Here is a 19796-nt window from a genome sequence, read left to right on the forward strand (position 1 = left end):
GTCCCTGCCACAGACGGTGGCTACAGCGGCCAGGGGCTGATCCAAAACTGTGCTCTTCCGTCTGGAGAAAGACTCTTGTTTCCCATGAAATGGCAGTTTATCTCAGGTGGTACCTCCACTAAAAGCTCATAGATCCCCGAATCCCCAGCGATCGCCCCACTGAACTCAGTGCCGCAGAAAACACGGTGTTAGCCTTTGCTGGGGTTGTTTCCACAAGGAGACTTTTGCTGAAGTGAGAGCCATAGAATATTTCAGTATTTGTTCCTGGATTTCTGAGACCAGATTCTTTCATATAAACACAGATCCAAACTAATGTTTGACTGACTTAGAAACTACTGAACGGTAACATGTTATGTGCCACTTGCATCCCATTTCTTTTATTTTAATGATTAGCAGTCTCCTGCTGCAATTCATAATTCAGTCTTTTTTCCTCTTTTCTTGAATCAGGCAGCAAAAACTGATCAGTGACAGAGTTGATGCTTGTGAAATTGCTGCACAGGGGTTCCTCTCACTCACTGAAGGGCTGACAAGATACCAGCTGAGGAGAAAGCTTAATTGCATGGGTGATCAAAGGAGAATGCATGAGGACAGGGAGACTGTAAGGGCGTGTGCGTAGGAGTGTTTTAGCAAGAGATTATAGGGAACATGTGAGTCTGGCACACATGAAATGACAGAAATGAATGCATGAACTAGCACAAATAGCACACTAACCAAAGGCATCCACAGATCAGCTTCAGCTGCTTCTCAGCTCTTGTCTAAAAGAACTGTAATATAAATTCTGTAAGCTGTCATCCTCCAAACTACACAAAGAGAAAAAAAGGAAGGTTTGTTCTTTGCCAGAGGAGAAGGAGGAAGGGGGAACCTCAAGTGACAGCAACATCCAGGCTGAGCTGGAAAAGAGAGATCAAAGCAATGAGCTGGAATGGGAAGAAATGACACAGGACATTGACACAGTGTACTCCTGAGAACTAAGAAACTGGGGACTGGAAAAACTTTGAAGGCACATGCCAGCCTTTCCAAGTGTTGTAAAGGGCCACACTGTCAGAGGTTCAGTTCATGGTGTGTGTCGTGCTTTGTTGTATTACTTAACATCTTCCTTCATACACAGCGCCACTTAATCCCTGGATGTATTTGGGGAGTAAGGTACCTCTAAATATGAAAACAGGTGCCAATAAAATGGCTGATACACAAATTTGCACTATTTTATCCCAAATTAATTAAAAACCTTATTACAATTAAATTGTCATAAGCCTCTGTGCCAGTGATCTTCAGCTGATTTAAGCTGCATCAATATAAATCCAGTCTCAAATGATTTAAGAGAGCCTGAGCAGAAAAGCACTGCATTTCACAAAGAGGTGGGAGGACATATCCTTATTGAAATATTAAATCTTAGGCACTCGGTCTTCACATATTTAGGTGCTGAGTTTTCAGACTTCTAGATTTTTGCATATTGCAGGCTCTTACAGGGGTTGAAAACAAGTGGTTTTGGAGCAGTCATGTCTACAACCTTTTGCTTCATTAACTGAACCTTTGTGCAGTCACAGAAGCCTTAGGCTTCGGTGTTTTATAAAATTCTAAGGACAGAGAAGTATAATGCTTCTTCCACTTATCCTACTCTGAACTTGATATTAGCATCTGACTAAAGCATTTCTTTGCAAAAGGCATCTAGTCGTTAGTGGCATAGACCTTTTTTTTTTTGGTAAAAATAATGAAAAGTCCATCATCTAGAACTCCTACTCCAACAGTAAACCATCCTGAATCTTGGAATCAAATGCCTCATTCCTAATTTGAGTTTGTGTGGTCTTCATTTCCAACCCTCAGTTCTTGTTGCATCTTTTTTTCTACTCAACTAAATACCCCAGTTCAATTTAAGAGGCCTTGCATAGACCTGCATGTCCCATGTGCGTGACACTCAAGGCTACAAGTAATGGTCACAAATAGCAACTTCCCTTCCATGGGCAGGAGTAGAAGAAACATTTCCCAGTCTAGAAGCAAGGTCGTAAAACTGGGCTCTCTACAAACATCGGTTACAGCATTTCAGAACTCAAGGCATACCATATATACATATACAATATCTGGTAGCTTTCAGGTACGTTTAGCCCCACTCCTCAAAATACTGATACAGCAATTCATAAAGGATAAATGAAAATGCCATCAAACCTTGGCACACAGCAGTTTGTCTTGTTCTTTCTCTCTCCTTTCCATCCAACACCCCCAGTGAGAGCAGGATACCTGTGACTAGGAGGTGACAGAAGAGAAGCATCCAACAAAACTGTTCTGTTCTCTGACAGCAAGAAAAGAGGGATCTTCAAGTATGATTGCTCGTCTCATGTACAAGGTCCACATCTGCTGTGCATATGTGCCAAAAATTACCCTCCCCTATACTATTTTCTCCTGTCCTCATGGATGTGAAAAACAAAAAAAGCAAGAAGAAAGGGAGGTTTCCCTGACCATTAAGGAACTGGACAGTGCTGAGTCAGTTGAGAACTCTGCCAGATTGCCTCCATGATCCCAGATAAATCATTTAATCACTCTGCTTGAGCTCCCTGCTACAGTAACTATTTGGTCCACACAGTCTATTTATAGCCAGCTTGAAGCAATCTAATGTTATCGAAGCTTATCTAATATAACATTGAGAGAGCGAATGCAGCTGAGGTCTTGAATTGACACTGTAATGTTAAAAACGGGATAAAAAAGTATTGCCCCTTATGGGCAAGCAGTGATGAATTATGCAGTCCTCTCCTTCCAGCCTCTCATGTCTGCGATAGCTACAGGAGAACCTTACTCTGAATACTGCTCTAATTTAGCACTGGAGCTGTCAAGCCAGCCTCAGCTTTTGTGTGAGATTTCATGAAAAATAAATTTGACTACTTCTCCATGCTGAAAGGCTTCTAACCATGTCTCCAGCCTGCTAGCCAAAGTACTTACATGCTTTGTGAAATTTGTGTTTCACATCAAGAAGAGTGGATGATGGAGGTACCTGAAAGAGAAAACAAAATGCAAGCAGATTAATTTCTCTACCTTCTCAAAATGAGGTCGCTTTTACCCTCCTCTAGTGAAGACATGATTCAATTTGTCTGCAAGTTCTTTAGGCAATAACAAAGAAAATTAATAAATTCCTCTCTCACATGTTGATATGTTAGTATTAAGGATTGTTCACATTTGATTTATGTATTACTTGGGCCACCTTTGTTTATTCAATAGAAGAGTAAAATACCAAGGGCAAGAGGGAAAGCTGCTGGCCCTGCTGAGACAGTGATTGCCCCCAAGATCAAACCAATGGGACAACTTCAAGGATTAGCTTTAAGGTTAGGTTCAAGCATGCTAGGACCTGTCTCTTAGCAGTTTTTTTCAGGGGCCAGTAGCAAAGGTGGCAGGTTCTGTTCTTTCTGCTTGAAATTGTTCTGGTTCCACACGCTGTTATTCCTGTGCACTGAAGCAATTCAGGTGTCACAGTGTTTGGTGGCAGTCTAGAGGTCTTTTAGGCTCTATTTTGTTATGCTTATTAGTTTCTTAACACACTTTGTTCAAAGTGTCTGAGGATCATAGAATCACAGAATGGTTTGGGTTGGGAGGGACCTTAAAGCTCCTCCAGTTCCACTGCCCTGCCATGGGCAGGGACACCTCCCCCCAGACCAGGTTGCCCAAAGCCCCATCCAGCCTGGCTTTGAACACTTCCAGGGATAGGACAGCCGCAGCTTCTCTGGGCAGCCCCTGCCAGTGCCTCAGCACCCTCATGGTAAAGACATTTTTCCTTATACCTAACCTAAATCTACCCTCTTTCAGTTTAAAGCCATTATTCCTTGTCCTATCGCTACACTCCCTGGTACAGAGTCCATTCCAGTTTTCCTGTAGGCCCCGTTTAGGCACTTGATTTTCACTGCTGTAGCAAATGTCACCACCTTCTGGAACTATAAGGGATTTTTTTCTTTTCTGGGGAATATAAATTGAACTGCATCTTAACCATGGGGATCCATTTTGGCTCTAACGAGAGACTTCATGGCTGCAGCCAGACAGCAGATGGCAGAAAGCTGCCTTCCCCAGAGATTTTAGGCACTGTAGCCTCAAGTCTAGCTGCTGGCTAAAAAAGCTAGAAATCAACACCAAATAAGAAGTTTTGCACTTATATAATTTGACATCCAATGCAAATATACAATATATATGCCATTAATGCTTAGGAGCAAGACAACATTTTTCCATTGACAGTATGAACAGGCAGATAGCACGTTACAAATTGCAGCGATCTAAAGCTCTATATTGATACCTGTGCTAAAGTGGTATGCAATGTTCAGATTTTTGCTAGCTCTTTCTTTGAGTTCAGATGAGAGTGCTTTCTTTTCCAAACTTAAGGAGGGATTTACTAGGCACTAGAGAAGTCCATATTTGCAGTCATGCCACACAACTTGCAGTAGAACAGCACATCTTCACATAGTCTGCATGTGCCTTTTTTGTGAGGTGTACAACTGCTTTGGACTTGAATAGGAAAGGAAGGTTTTTTTTTGTTGTTTTTATTCGTCTGTTTTCAAAACCTCTAAAAATATCTGAAATTGCTTTCTTACATCTCATAATTTCACACCTGCGAAGTCTGGAGCCCTAAATCTGTCAGATAGGGATTCAAGTGCTCTTAGCTAGGAACAACTACAGAGTTCACAAGGCTGCAGACCAAACCCTGTCAGATGTCCTAGCATGGTACAGGCTTGGAGGTTTTCAGAGCTGTCGTTAACAGCTCAAGGAAGGGACTGGTCTTCTCCAGTGTGAGAAAGGGTCATGTGGCTCCCTAAACAGAGTAAGCTGCATTACCACGGGGCCTGCCTTCCACAGATAATCAGCCATATTGAGTTCTGGTAAAGAACAGTCAAGGCTAACCAGTGCTCTGGAGAGCTGATCATCTCGATAACCCAAGGGAAAGTTAAAAGCTTTGGGTGTTTAAAAGTTGCCCGTGCCTGCCAGCATCTGTGCTTACAGCGGCCTGCTGCAGTGAGCATACCCACAGGGCATGGTGTGCGCACCAGACACCACTTCCCCCCACATCCAGAGCTGGTGCTGGAACAACTACAGCTGAGGGGGACGGCGCTCCCTTACTACATCTATGAGCAATGTAGAGCTCATTAGCAAGAGCACTGCTGTGTGTAAGTACATCCAAGCTGCCGGAGGCGAGATCTGGCTTCAATGGTGCCAGCTCCGGCTAGCTGGTTGGGCAGTCATGGCCTGGCGGCTCTGGGTGGCACCACGCTGTACTGGCTGCGTGTGCCCGGGGAAGGCCTGGAGCACGCGTTCAGCCAAGAGGGCAGGAGGACATCTGTGTTGTCGGCCAGCTGGCTTGGACAAGGGCTGTTCTCTTCACTCGAGGCAAGCTGCACAGACCACAAGTAGAAAAATAACACAAATACCTTCCTTCTTCAGAATGGGCTGTGACACAGAGGAATTGCAGCGTCTTTTCTCAGGCAGAATAATGAGGCTAGAGCCACAAAAGAATGAAATACATTTTTTTATGATCTTGATAATTCTGTGTCCTTTTTCTTAAAGACCTCATAAAACAATGGGCGAAGCTATAGATTCTAATATTGATCAACGTGAAGATGGATGCTGAGACATCAGCTCACTACTAAGAGTGTCCTCTTCGTAGACCATTAATTATCTTTTGTTCTTTTCATTGTACATCAATACAAACTAAAGAACTGCACGGACTGGAACGGCATCTGCTCTTATTACCCATTGTGCTCTCTGAATAAAACACCCTGAAACATTTCACTGTAATTATTAGTCCTATTCTTCTTTTATTCTTTTAAATTATTTATGAAAGTGCTATAACCTTCCTTTTCCTCTAATTCAGCACTTTTCAAATATGCAAAGGGAAAACAGAGGGAAAGCCTACCCTTGGTTTATTTAAAACAAGATGAATTTCATTGTAAAAGCACCTCTTAGTCGGCATATATCTTCTATGTTTGATGGTCAAGCCAGTTTTGCCCCCAACTTTTTAACTTGTAGTATAACACCAGGTTTCAAGTATAGCTTCCTAACATGTTGTCATTGTAATTAAGGTTCAAGACTACTTTTTCTTCACCAAGAAAATAAAAATGCAGATTTTACGGGTATGGATTGCATTCATTACAATTTTCATTCAGAAAAGGATGAGTTTAAAACCGCATATCCTGTTTTCTCTATATCTTCATAGCAAAAATATTTTAACTTTTCCGCTCAAGGCAACTTTTAGTATTTTAGGAATTCAGGAATGAAAGGATCTTCTGGGTCATCTTTTCCATTTCTGTCCTTCCTCTATGCAGCAATGCACAAAGCATCACATTTCTTTTTAAGATTTAAAATACTGCATTAGAAACTTAAGCTATGACTGAAGGAAGAGCTCCAAGTGGAAGATATTATGGGAATTTGAAACTGCCTTTTGTGAGTGCAGGCTAATCAGATAGCTTTCCACTTTCATACCTCTTTCACATTTGTAAGTCAAGGAATTACTTAATATGGTTATCTGTATGTAATCGCATCACAGTTCTCATACTAAGGAATTATTTCAGCAGTTACAGGTTAGAAGAATATCAATAAGAATTTGAATAATACAGTTATAGCAAACAAGTGGTCCTTCATTCAACATTTCCTTTTGAATGTTTCTTCCTCTTTGTGACATGCCAGTCTGACTGCACTGCTGAGCCACCTGCTTTCCAACAGGCATCTTCTGTGACTGCAGAAATTCAGAAATTCTGCGACTCTAGCTACTCATTAACAGCAGACAGCCCCCTCTGCAGCCAGGTAAATTTGTTCAAAAGGGTCACACCAGCTTATTGTAGCTGACGATTTGATTCCAAAACAGATAATCGAGCTGGTGGAAAAGCCAGGTCATTTTCAAATTCAGCAGTCAACAAATACTTCATCATTACTGCTCTGACACCCTGTCCTTGCTTGGGGAACATGCTGTATTATTATAAATCTGCAGCCATTCACAGAAAGTTAATCAGGAAAACACCCCTTCTAATTGATCTCCGTGTTTTGTGAGTTTGGCTTCTAAATTCGATTACTTTTTCTTGTTGTTAAATTTCAAGGACAGTATTAAAAATGGGTAGTGTGAAAACCTCCCTCAGCGTGTCACACAATGGGCTCTTTTGTTAGCCTGGTGAACCAGCGTGCTGGTCATGTCCAGAGGGATATAAATACCTACCACATTTAGACAAGTAACTACATATAAGCAAGTGCTGTGAGCAACTACACAAAGGAGTTATATGAAATGCAGTATTTTATTCAACAGACTGGAGTGAAAACTCTATACTAAAGAGCCAGCTCTGATCTCAAACCTGTGTTTCCACAAACTGGAGAGATTCAGAACCATGGTTTAGCCCAAGCCTATTACAGCTATATTGCTTAGCAGTCTCCTGGAGATTATTTATGTTGTCACCTGAACTCTGGCATATGAGATAATCCAACTAACATTCCCAATGACCACAGGTCAAAATATCTATGAATGCACATAACTGCATGCTTATTAGGTGCAGTCATGTCACTTTATACTAGCCACGTTTGTCTCTGAACATGTTATGTTGTTTTTATAGGGCTAGCTGGATTCTTAAAATAAATAAATAAATCCTCTCCCTTTAAAAAAAAAAAAGTGTAATACACAGGTAAGAGCTTTTTCTTCCTCTACTAAAATGAGTGAGGAAGTAAAGAAAAAGCAATCTATTAGCAGATAGAGGGCTTGCAGGCCATCCCTCAATTTACAGAGTTCACCACGTCCAACTGTTTCTGAGCAAATCTGACCAGCATTGGCATGCCTCCATGCCTTCTAACCTTTTGTTAAAAAGAATTGAGTAAAGATCCTGTACTCACCTTGAGAGCTCAACAACAGAACTAGTCAGAAAAGTTCTGTCACAACAGTTTTCAACTAGGAAAATTGAATTGTTCTGGCAAAACTTTGGATGTGTAAATTTATATTGGCTTCAAATTTTTAAAATGAAAAAGAAAATGTTTGTGTTGTTGTTTTTTTCTTTTTAAATTCTGTTTCAGGAATATGCTGAAAATTCATCTCACTGTGTTATTTTCAATCCTTTTTATTTCTCATCTGTACAGAACTTTCATTACTTGTGCATTATTTTATGACACATCAATCATAATAGTGTAAAATAATATAACACCCTCTAAAACTATGGAAAATCACCTGATAGGAAATAACATTCAAATAAATGAATGCACTATTAAATTGTAAAACAAATTGCACTTGAAATATTTATTGTGTCATGACAGATTGAAATATCCCAAAATTAATTTGTAATGCCATCTTTCTCTCACAAATTCTCTCATTGAAAATTGAAGGTTCATTTGTTTTCACTGTAATTTGCAAAGAAAACAACATTTGTGATATGCACTTTAAAAAAAAAAAAAAAAAAAAACACCAATTTTGACCAGTTCTTGTTCTTCTCAGGAAAAAGGTGGGGCTTAGGGTTTGTTTGGATTTTGACTGGCAGTATTAAGCATACTGCTCAGCTATAATATGATATCTGTCTCTATTTGTCTTCTCTTTTCTATCAAATGGCTGTAGAGGCTTGTGCTTGCTTCTTTATACCTATGCAGACTGCTATTGTATATAATCAAGCAATGCACCTAAGAAACTCAACCAATACTTAGCACAGGATGGTCATGAACTATACTGGGGACTGTATGAAAACAAAAACGGGAACAAGATTAACCAACTCAAAGGAAAATTCACAGAACACATATTGGCAAGGTAAGTGGTTCCAGAAGTAGCAAGGCTCATGAAGCTTTATATCCTCCTAAGTGAGGATCCCAAAGTCTTCTCCAGTCTTCTCCAGCTGACCCGTACCTATTCCCTGTCTCCTCTAATGTTCCCACTGGGCAAGATGATTGGTGATGGTTGGGTTCTGCCTGTCCTCCCCACTCTGAAACACTGTGCTACCCAGCCAGCAGCTTTTGTTAGACAAGAAGGAGCTAAGTAATCTTTTGAACTATTTTCTTCTCTTTCAGGTGTATTTATGTTCGGCCAATAGGTCCAAAGTTGTGTTGGTGAGATCAGACAGAAAAATGGAGAGGCAGCCAGCTCCCCGTGGTCCATGAGGATAAGTATGAAGCTGAGAAGCAGAAAAGAATGGGAAATGAAGGTGATCTATAAGAACAATTAGATATCATCAGGGCAATGAGAAATCGAAATACTTTTCACAGTATCAAGTGCTGTGAAGAGATATTTGCTGTACCTCTAGTACAGGTTCTCTGACTGCCAAAGTTTGTTCTCCTGTAGTGCTGGAGCTGTATGTATTTAAAAAGGAGAGTTTGCATTTTAAGGACTTCTAAAAACGCAGAAGTGTTCAAATGTAGACATGTATGTTATAACATTAATATATACTGTTAGATATTTATAGATCTGTTACTGCATGGCTCGGGTATTTTGTGAAGAATCGCAGCACTAAGATCTCAGAAAGAACCTGAAGCATATTCTAATGGACTGATAAATCATGGGCAGGAGTATTTTAATGCTACAATAATGCCTATATGAGATGCCATTATACACCTAAATTTCCATCATGGGCTGTGCTGATTAACTATTAGACTAATAAAACACCTACAGCTCCCTATGGTCTTATATTGCTCCAGTACATTCATAATTTGCAATTATCTGTGAATTACCTTTGACGCAATAAGGCAAATGTGCAGCTGGGGTAAAATGTCATAACTTTGTGGGGAAAGAGGACATTTTCACACTGGTTAGGAATCTGTCTCTACAGATGTACTTTTGGCAATGTTCACTGCTCTTGTAGAATAGCTGGCTTTTTCCATTGCCAGAATGGCTAATGTTCATGAAGAGCTGGAGCACCATTGGTGCCTCAAGAATTCATTCTCTTGTTTTCACTGAGCTTTGAATATAGCTTTATTTTTGTTGGATTATCTATTGTATTTCACTCTATCTCCCCCCCACGCCCAGGCTTAGACTTTTATAACTAAAATAAGAGATGCATAAAACCTGTCATTTAAAGGCACTTCTAAGCTTTGAAAATTAGTATCATCTGAAGCATCAGTCTTCTCTAGTGGCTTCTCTAATTCTTTAAACTATCCCTTTACAAATGTGAAATGCCCTGAAGTTAACAGCTTCTTCCTTCCTCAGTCTCCCTCTTCTAGATAAACCAAAGGCCGTTTCTCCAGGTATTGCATCTAAAAAGCTGTACTGAAATAAGAATGGTAATTACAAACAGAAATTAACATATCCAGTTGCCTCTTTTCATGTGAAGCTCTCTGTAGCTCTGTAGCTATATTGACATAAAAACAATGTGAATTTCTAGTAGAGTGGGAAGAAATGAATGTAATGCATTGCTTCAATAGAATTTGAATATGTTTAACTAAAAACTGAGGAAGAAAATACTACTACCAGCACCTCCAACAGTAGGAGCAGGCATAAGATTCAATTCTTATGGGCAAGAAAATGCATAGACTTTATAACATGTTTGTAAATGTAATGTATTTATTTGCGGTGCCTACCAGCAGGGACCAGCTCCCTGTTGAGCTGGATGTGGTGAAAACATACAGCAAAAGACACTGACACCACAAAAGCCTCCTTCCAAAAGAAAATAAAAAAGAGGATTTACACAGCAATGAGTCTGCATTCGGCCAGTTTGTCATCTCTGCTCCTTCACCTGCATTGCTGTGGGAATTCCTAATTTGTGGGACTTGGTATCAACATGTGATCTTCTCGAGGAAGCCCCTCTCCTTTGACACAGCTGGTTACTGAATTATTTTGGGCAGCACTGGCACCAAAAATGCCCCAGACAGAAGCAGGGCATCTGTAAAGAGAGACTGCTTGAATGAGAAAGATGATAATCTCAAAAATCCTGCCCATGAAAAGAGGCAGCTGTGGAAATGCATAGGCTCAGCTCATTCCCCACAAGAAAAAATATTACATTTACGAGATATTTTATAAATATTAAAATTACAAGATTTAAAAAAAAAAAAAAAGTATACAAGGCAATTAAATATCTAGCTTGTGGAAAAGGACTTCAATACTATTCTTCCCTAGTAAGAAGCAAATGAGAAAAGTCTGATGTAAAAGGCAATGCCCTGGTACTGCAGTGAGTTTCTTTGCTGAGTTGCATTGCATACTTCCATAATTGCATTTGCTCCCCTTATATGAATGTGGTATGTAAAGAATAGCCTCCAAGTTATGATGTGAGAAGTTATTTTTATTTACTAGATATGACTATGCAAAAGAGAGCTGGTGATGACTGCTCTTTTGGCTACCCACTTTCTGTGACAGAGATGCAGCCTGCAGGTGAGAAAAAGATTTCTGATACTGCAGGTATTATTTCTGCATGCATCTGATTTTGTTGTCATGCCAGTGCAAATCAAGAGAAACTCCATTTTATTGTTAAACTGCAGTGTGCAGATACAAGGGTGCTACTATTTTAGGTGCTTTACAAACAAAAATTGTGAACATCTTCAGGCACAAACAGACAACCTTTTCAAAGAAATCAAAATGAGTCCTACGTTCAGCACTCAGCACAAGGCCATGGACCCGTTGGGTTGAGTCCAGAGAAGAGCCACGAGGATGCTCAGAGGGCTGGAGCACCTCTCCTATGAAGACAGCCTGAGGGAGTTGGGGTTGTTCAGCCTGGAGAAGAGAAGGCTCCGGGGAGACCTTACAGTGGCGTTCCAGTGCCTAAAGGAGGCCTACAGGAAAGCTGGGGAGGGACTCTTCATCAGGGGGTGCAGTGATAGGACAAGGGGTAATGGCTTTAAACTAGAACAGGCTAGGTTTAGATTAGATATTAGGAAGAAATTATTTACTCTTAAGGTGGTGAGAGTGGAACAGGTTGCCCAGAGAAGCTGTGGATGCCCCATCCCTGAAAGCGTTCAAGGCCAGGGGGTTTGGTACTAGATTATCTTTAAGGTCCCTTCCAACTCAAACCATCCCGTGATTCTATATACTGTGTTATATTTAATAGCAAGAAGTTGTGTATATATATGGATGGATTGATGCATAGGCTTGTATTATGCTGGGTGCAACAAAAATGTGTAAAAAAGGGACAGACCCTACACAGAGATCCTTTAATTTAGGAAAAATGATAATGCTCACATCACTTTTACTGCAGACATTGCATGGCAAGTCTATGCTCACAAACAGACAGTTTGCTCCTATAGTATATACTGTTAACCACAAGCATTTCCTACCAGTAACTCAGCTTTCCAAAGTCTGCCATCTGAGTTGTGAATTTATGAATCATGAAACGGAAAAAAATAGAAGTAAATCATGAGTTCTTTTTATTTAGTTTCAGTTTTCTGGGTGTCCAGTAGTCAGAATAGAGAGGTAAAGTGTATCTAAAAATCTAAATAAAGTATTTTGGGATTTCCATGATTGCAAGAGATGGTGATTTAAAAAATAGATAAAGAAAAGTGAGTTGTGGCAAAATTGCAAGAGGTGACAGTGTTGTGCTTGAAATATATAAAGAAATCAAATATGGAAGTACCTGAGGTGGTGGAGAGGAGATTCCAGTGGGAGAAAGCACAGGATGCGTGGAGGACCAGTGCAAGGAACAGTGGAGAAAGAATCTACCCTATAATCTCTGCAGTACACCAAGACAAGAGACTCCTTCCTGCACATCTTAGGAAGCAAGTTCTCTTCTGTAGGCCTTAAGAAGTTTTTTTTTTGGAAAGGAGTGCCACCATGCAGCTGACAAAACCTGAGTTTGCACCTCCGCTTATAGCTTAGTTGGCAAAATTGGGAAGCACAAAACTACTGAGCTCCAAGACTTTTGATGGGAAAAAAGCTTTCTCTGCTGGTTTCCCCAAAGGTGATTTATTCTGTAAAACAATATTGTGCAACACTTTCTGCCTTAAAAGCAACTCATGCAAAATTAATTACATTGCACTACATTTGAAGGAAAATACATTTTACTACAAGTTAATTTGAAGAAAAAAATATTATCCAATGAATGCTATAACAGAAACAGTTACAAGTTGCCTTAACAGAATTTATAAATCAAATCACTGCACATCGATAACCTTAAAACTAACCTACTTCAGGCTCTTGGAATAATGTACAAGTAAAACAGTTTTTGAGTAGCTATGTATCTTTCATAAGTTGTGGCTGGCGATGAAAAATGTGGATTATTTGTTTAAAAATACAGCAAAAAGAATTATTTTCTTTCATTTTTAGGACTTCATGAATTTTTCATGCTCTGTTGTTTTCTTAACTTTTTGGAAGTAAAAATGGGAGCCAGAATCCTTACACAAACTGGTTTTCATTGAAAATATTTCAAACAAAAATATTCATCAACACTAAATACATGCCCTCTTGTTCTTTACAGACAGATGGGAATTTCATCAAGAGAAAGCCTGCTGCCTGAGGAGCGGGACAGAAGGAAGAGTTGTGATTGTTAATGAAATGGACCCATGCTCCTGGATTCCTGCTGTTTCGCAGGCAGCGTGCAGTGCAGGAGGCTGCTCATGTGCACCCTTGAAACCTCAGTGCCTTGCGTGCCACTGCTGCGATCACGTAAGTGTGCAGATACCTTTTGCTCACGAGTCTGGTCCTAGGGTAACTGCTCTGAGCATTTAACTTTTAAGGACAGATGGATGGGGCTGTTAGCTCAGGTTTAAATTAGCTTTTCCTACATCTTCATGAGTCCTCTTTCCATCTCCCAAGGGCAGCCCTTTCTGTCTACACACTGCTGGTGCCTGCTCTCTGCCAGAAGTAGTTTGGGTACATTTTGAAGAATAACTGGGGAAAAAAAAAATTTGAAACAGGTTTGTGTTTCCTCCTGTCTCTCCATGCCCCCAAAATCTGAAGCCTCTTCTCCATGACATCTCACCTCAGAATTCATTTCAGTACCAAGAGCAAATCTGGGGAAAAATGTTATTTTTGTTTCTCATTTAAATTCTTTAAGTAACTCATCAGAAAAGCTCATCTGCACCAAACTAAATGCATAATGTTACATCCATTGCAGAGCAAGGTTGACAATATTAAAGTAATGCTAGTTTTAAAAATAGTTTTATGTACAAGCACACAAGTGCAGAAAGAATTGACAGTGAATACTTCAGGTTTCGCAGGATTAGGTATTCAAGACCCAGCTCCTGGAGGGGATGACTATGTGATAAAATATGTGGGCTTTCCTCTTCTACTGCTTTCTTTCAATATTTTTTCTGGCTTTCCTGACTCTGGAAAAGCCTGCAGTATGAAGTGAATGTGTCTTACACGCTTTAAAACCAGTCTAATATGTATTTATTCTGTGCCTTTAAGCCAGTCTTCAAGACAATCAGGACCTTAGACTAACCACTCAGCTCAATTATATTACATGGCTGATCCTTCCCCAAAGTGTAAGGTGGGTAAGAAAGCCAAAGGAGATGATGTGATTCTCATTTTTCAGCTGGAGAATTAATTCACAGTTACTTATGCCTGATCCAAAGCCTTCTGATGTCAACTGATTGCTTGAGATCACACAGCTGAACACACCTCTTCCAAATCCCTGACACTGCATTGAGCACAAGACAACTTTTCTTTCTAAATACCAAAACCAGTTAGAAGTATCATCACTTTGCAGACTTTACAGAGCTTCTACTACTCTGAACTGGATTCATATGAATATGCAAGTGTCTTGTAGCAACTAAACCTCTGGAAGCATTGGCTGGTATTTAATCAGTTCATTAATCATCTAATCACTGCCTGAGTTTCCATTAGGTGGAGAAAGAAAGGGGTCTTCTTAACTTAGTTGTTTCTTTCAGACTGAGACTGACAGATCTGAGAATATTACAAATACATTTCCTAAATCATAATATTCTAAACTACTAACAATATTCAATAAGAGCATAAATGTACACATTTTAAAATATATGGCTCCTATTCTCTCCTATTATACATCCTGAGAAGAATTAATTACATGCAACCCTGAGAAATTAAGCTAATCATAATTATCTGACAAACAGAAAAGAGGCATTAGAAGTGTCAAGTTGGGTCTGTATCAATGTTGTATTTAATTAAGCAGAAGATTATGCATAATCCAGTGAAATGGTCTCTTGATTGCTCTAATAATCAACTGAAATGAGGTTCACCAGTACTAACAAGTATTCACTGAAGTAAGGAACTCAACTTCATTGCTTTCAGGGTTGCCTTAGAAAGGGTTTATTATAGCAAATTAAGGAACTTAGACACCCAGGTGAATCAGCATTCCAAATACAAATTCTTTAGGCAGTCTTGGAAATCTCTGCCTTACACTATATTTGTACCAATCCCTTGGGTACTGTGCCTAAATAAATAAATAAATACATCCATAAATTAGGTCCATGCCCAGAAGGGCTGGCCGTGGCCATGTAAATTGAACGTAGCTTCCTGAGCAGACACTTTCAGCTTACAGTTGCTATTGCTCCTCTGTGTGTATTTTACCTCCATCTGGAGAGTAATTTGCAATCACCACTCATAACTCTTTTTGCCACCACTACAGAGGCAGAGTCTATGTTTGGGAAAGGTGCAGAAAATGCTCAGGCTCATAAAATTCTGAATAAAAATTAAAACAGACTGCCGATCTTCCATGCATAATGGAAGGATTCCTGAAATGTCACTCTTGGCCTAATTCTGTTTCTGTTAGTATATATATTTTTAATGAGACTATACAAAAGTTTAAGATAAGAAAAATGCTCACTCTTTTCATGGATTGAAGCCTCATTCAGTACAGTGTTTAGACAGCCCTTTTTAATAGTTGTATAAATATTACTCAGTAAATCAAATAATACAGATGCTGTCATTAGAACTGGTATTGACAATCATCAGAGTTGTTTGATCATTTTGTACATGTTGCCCCTTTAGCTAAATTCAAAAAACTCAAAAAATTGTTGGCCTTTTAAGAATGAACAAATCAGACATTTGCCTTTAACTAGGCACACATTGCAAAAACACCCTTTAAGTGACCAGGAGCACTAGAAATCTGGTAGTATTCCACCCTGAATGTTTCAAAGTCATTGAATTAAATATTGAAAGTAAAACTTATCCACCAGTTCCAGCTGTTGCCAGTGAGAATAAGGGATTTTTTTATTTTTTCTTTTTGCAAAACAGTAAGTCTCAAAATTCTACTGTGTTACAGAAAATTCCTACAATGTAAACAGCTTAGGATTCCCATTTTCAATGGTATGTGAGAGGCCAGCTCTTCTGCTGAGGGACAATGAATCAAAACTGTAATGTAAATACGAGGTATGTTTTCAACTGCTGTTTACTGTGCTGTAAAGTTCTTTCCTACCCAGTCATCTCATTCTGCTTAGACAATTTGAATGTAGTTTATATCTTTAATGATTCACATCATTAAAAAAAATAAAAACTCAGCTAAGCCACTTTGTTTAAAAATAGAAAATACAGCAAGAACCCATAACATTACAGAAATGCTAAGCTTTGCAAATGTATTACATTTTAATATCTATTCTGAAGCAGACATTTAAGTATCATGCTCTGAAATCATCAGTGTAATCTAAGCATTAAGACATTAAGAGACATGCAAAGGACATATTTTGAGTCCAAAGCACAGTCTGGTCTAAAAGAAATCAGTGTTGGTTCATTTGTAAAAATCCTAGAAGAAAACAGACAAGGATCGTGACTGAGCAGAAGTTTTGAGTATCTCCCAGAGGGAGGAATGAAAGTGTTTCCATTACAGAAGAAGATCACAGCAGAGAGAAAACAGAATCCCTGAAGTGGCACTGCATGTACTAGGCACATCCCCAGCATGCTGGAATAATACACTCACCTTGTCCACAATGCAGATCTGCTTCTTGCTTTGCACATCAAGGATTTCCACTTCAAAGTAAGTAATTTTTGAATGTTTGAGCACTGATGGTGATTTGAGATGGCCAGCAGAGAGCACAAGCTGAGAAAAGTTGAAAAAAGAGCGTGTGTTATTGTGGGACATGGACAAAGTTCCTCCATGAGCTGCAGGATCCCTCTTGTGTTCGGGGGCACCGAGTTTCTGCCTTCTGAGCATTGTGCGACCCAGCAGTAGTGACCGTCATATCAACAGGGGACAGTTCCAGGGGGAAAATGTTTCCTCCCTGCGCCAGTTAAATACAATCACAGACTGATGAGACATGAAAGGTCAAGTGTCGTTCCATTTTAAGAGTACTGTCTTATTTAGCAGGAGTGAAAACAATGGCTCTGTAATCCATGTCTATATTTAACCAACTATTGTGATGTGCTGTATTGCTGCTTTTTTTTTTTCCTTTTTATTTAAACCATCATTTGAAACAACACATTATATTTATTCCCTAATGTGAGAAGTCTGACCCTGAAATTCCAGAGCCCTGGAGAAATCAGAAATGAATGCGGCAAATTGCACTGTTATCAACTCAGACGGCTGTTCAAAAGTGCCCACAGATAGGCATATGTATAGGTATGTGCATGTGTGTACGTATATATATATGTATATATTGTGTGTGTATGCACACCCATAATATGTAGCTGTAAAGCAATGTCAGAAATCATCTATTCTGAAAATATTTCCTCTTTGTCATGGAGGCCCCAAGCACTTGAAATAACAAAATGCAAGGATCTGATCAGCAAAACGTTGGGGTTGCCTGCAAATATTGAGAGGATTTTGTACCTGTTTGTATTTAGTACATGAACTGGCTGTTACTGAATAGTGTAGAGGTTTCCTCGTAGCTCCACCAGGGAAACTCAGCTGCAGTAACAGAAATGATAACCATAAAGACCCTAATTCAGGGCTTTGATCATTTTTCTATTTTTTTATTCTTTCCTTGCAACTACTTTTCACAATGAAAGTCTGCAGGAAAAAAAAAAAATAGCCTTAATTGTTATAAATAAGGATTTCATTAAAACAACATGTATTCTCTGAAAGGGCTTTCCCAAGTCTTGTTTAAACTTTATTTTTCCTTTTAGGGGTTTTTATATGATTTAATGATAAATAGCAGCATTTTTGCATCCTGAGATTCTCCCTAAATTTCCCTGAGCTGCCTAGGATTACAGTATTAGAAGGCCACCACAGATTTCTGCAGACAAGCATAGAGTACGGTATGAATACATTTCTATATGGCAAAACCTCAGGAAAACTACAATCACAAAAATCATATAGGTTCATGACACCAAGAAATTTTAATTAAGTGGAGAAAAAACCTTCAACAAGATAAAGGGGACTATACAACTACACCCCCTCTGGGAGATGGGGGTAGAATCAGAACTAGTCTCTTACCTTTGATTCTACTATTGCAGAAAATTTAGTGGTCACCACGTCTTTTCTAGCGGCACATGACAAGAAGTCCTTTGAAATAACTGAAAAAATAATTGGTAAGTTTTTGCAGAAATTAAAAAAGAGAGTGAGGGGATCCTCCCCAGGGAAGGCCATTTCCCAGCTGAAGCTTCTCTCCTGGAAAAATTGTCACATATGCTTACCTTCATTTGCATGAGTGTAGTTGTTACTACATCAAGGAATAATCCATACTACATGCAATTTATAAATGTGCTTAAGTGCTGGAGGATCCGCCTGCATACATGAAATCTGTGTGCTACATATAGACATATGGAAAAGACATATGAGAAAGAAACAGCAAATTAGCAAGGGCTGAACTCATCAGCAGGCTTGAGTTCAGTGGTGACAGGACTGGGCATTGCAACACCAAGCAGTAGTCTAATTTATTTATGATTCTTTAGCCAGCTGTTCTGACTAAATAGGCTGGCCCCAACTTATAACTAAGATGCTACATGTCCATATGACATGGCAAACTTTTGGGTAGCTAAGGTCTGAGAAAAGCCCTATTACTTGTTGATGCAGCCGTGCAGCCTTTGAAATGCCTTTGTTGACTCTGTTAGTGGAAAGCTCTGATTATGGCGATGCAGAAGTATAATACCAGTTACCCAGTATCAATAAGGATGAAATTTTGGCTATACTGAAATCAATTAGTGTTTTGCCACTGATGGAAAACAAATCAGCATCTAAAGAAAACGTTGTCATTAGACTTGTACAAGATTATATTGTGATCAAAGAAGTATGCCTGTCTCTGAGTCTAAAAGAAAGGTGCGAAAGGAACCACAACCCTGATAGATCCGATATAGCAAGCAGAGCAAATTTGCAGAAATTTTGGTACAAATTGGTCAGAGCGTGGAGAATGACAAATTATTGGCTGACTGTAAGGGCCTTAATAAAAACAGACAGGTAAGATCATAGAACGCATGGGTCCTAAATTGTCCTGAAGTGTGAGATACACTTATTTCAACAGACTACTATAAGGAAGCGGTATAAATTGCTGAACAAGTGATGACACGAACTGATATAATACCCTCTTTTAGCCTTAAAATCTATGAATCAGTCAGTTGTAATATTGGAGGTCTCTTCCAACCTAGATGATTCTGTGATATTAGTATATCTCTAAAATTATTTCAATTGAAAAGCAAAAAAGAACAATATCGATAATTAAGACTAATTTCTGTGCATATAAGGAATTGGTGTTGCAGTCCTTACTGTGGGTATATTTATAACGTTATTTAAAATGACAAAATCTGAGCTGCTTCCTCTGAGGAAAAAAAAAAAAAAAAAACCTTTTGATTTCCTGCAGACATTTAAATGGTCAGAATTTTATTACTGACCAATGAAGATGTCATGAACCTGAATCAATTCCAGGAAAATGCTAAAAATAAATAAATAAATAAATTCCAATCTACGCTAATGATATGCTATTTTAATATTTTGATTAAAAAGAATCTTTAGAGAGCCAAGTCCTTAGCTAACAGTAACTAGTAGGGTTTCCCTGAAGATAACTGGCCCTTTCTTCATTGTTTTAAATTATGGATCTAGGGTTAGACTGTAGCACCG

The 19796-nt window shown here is 39.1% G+C and overlaps 1 protein-coding gene across 1 annotated transcript in view; it reads right to left on the bottom strand.

The window, feature by feature from the left end:
- TECRL (trans-2,3-enoyl-CoA reductase like) overlaps positions 1 to 17644 on the bottom strand; it is a 60278-nt gene extending 42634 nt beyond the window's left edge. The window contains exons 1-2 of the mRNA XM_040556066.1: positions 16725 to 17644; positions 2929 to 2980 (exon numbers count right to left, since the gene is read on the bottom strand). Of these exons, the coding sequence (XP_040412000.1) occupies positions 2929 to 2980; positions 16725 to 16958 (286 nt within the window). The 5' untranslated portion in view covers positions 16959 to 17644. The remainder of the gene's footprint in view (positions 1 to 2928; positions 2981 to 16724) is intronic.
- Between the last annotated feature and the right edge of the window lie 2152 nt (positions 17645 to 19796).

The sequence above is a fragment of the Cygnus olor genome, chromosome 4 (genome assembly GCF_009769625.2).
Source record: "Cygnus olor isolate bCygOlo1 chromosome 4, bCygOlo1.pri.v2, whole genome shotgun sequence".
Taxonomy (NCBI): Eukaryota; Metazoa; Chordata; class Aves; order Anseriformes; family Anatidae; genus Cygnus; species Cygnus olor.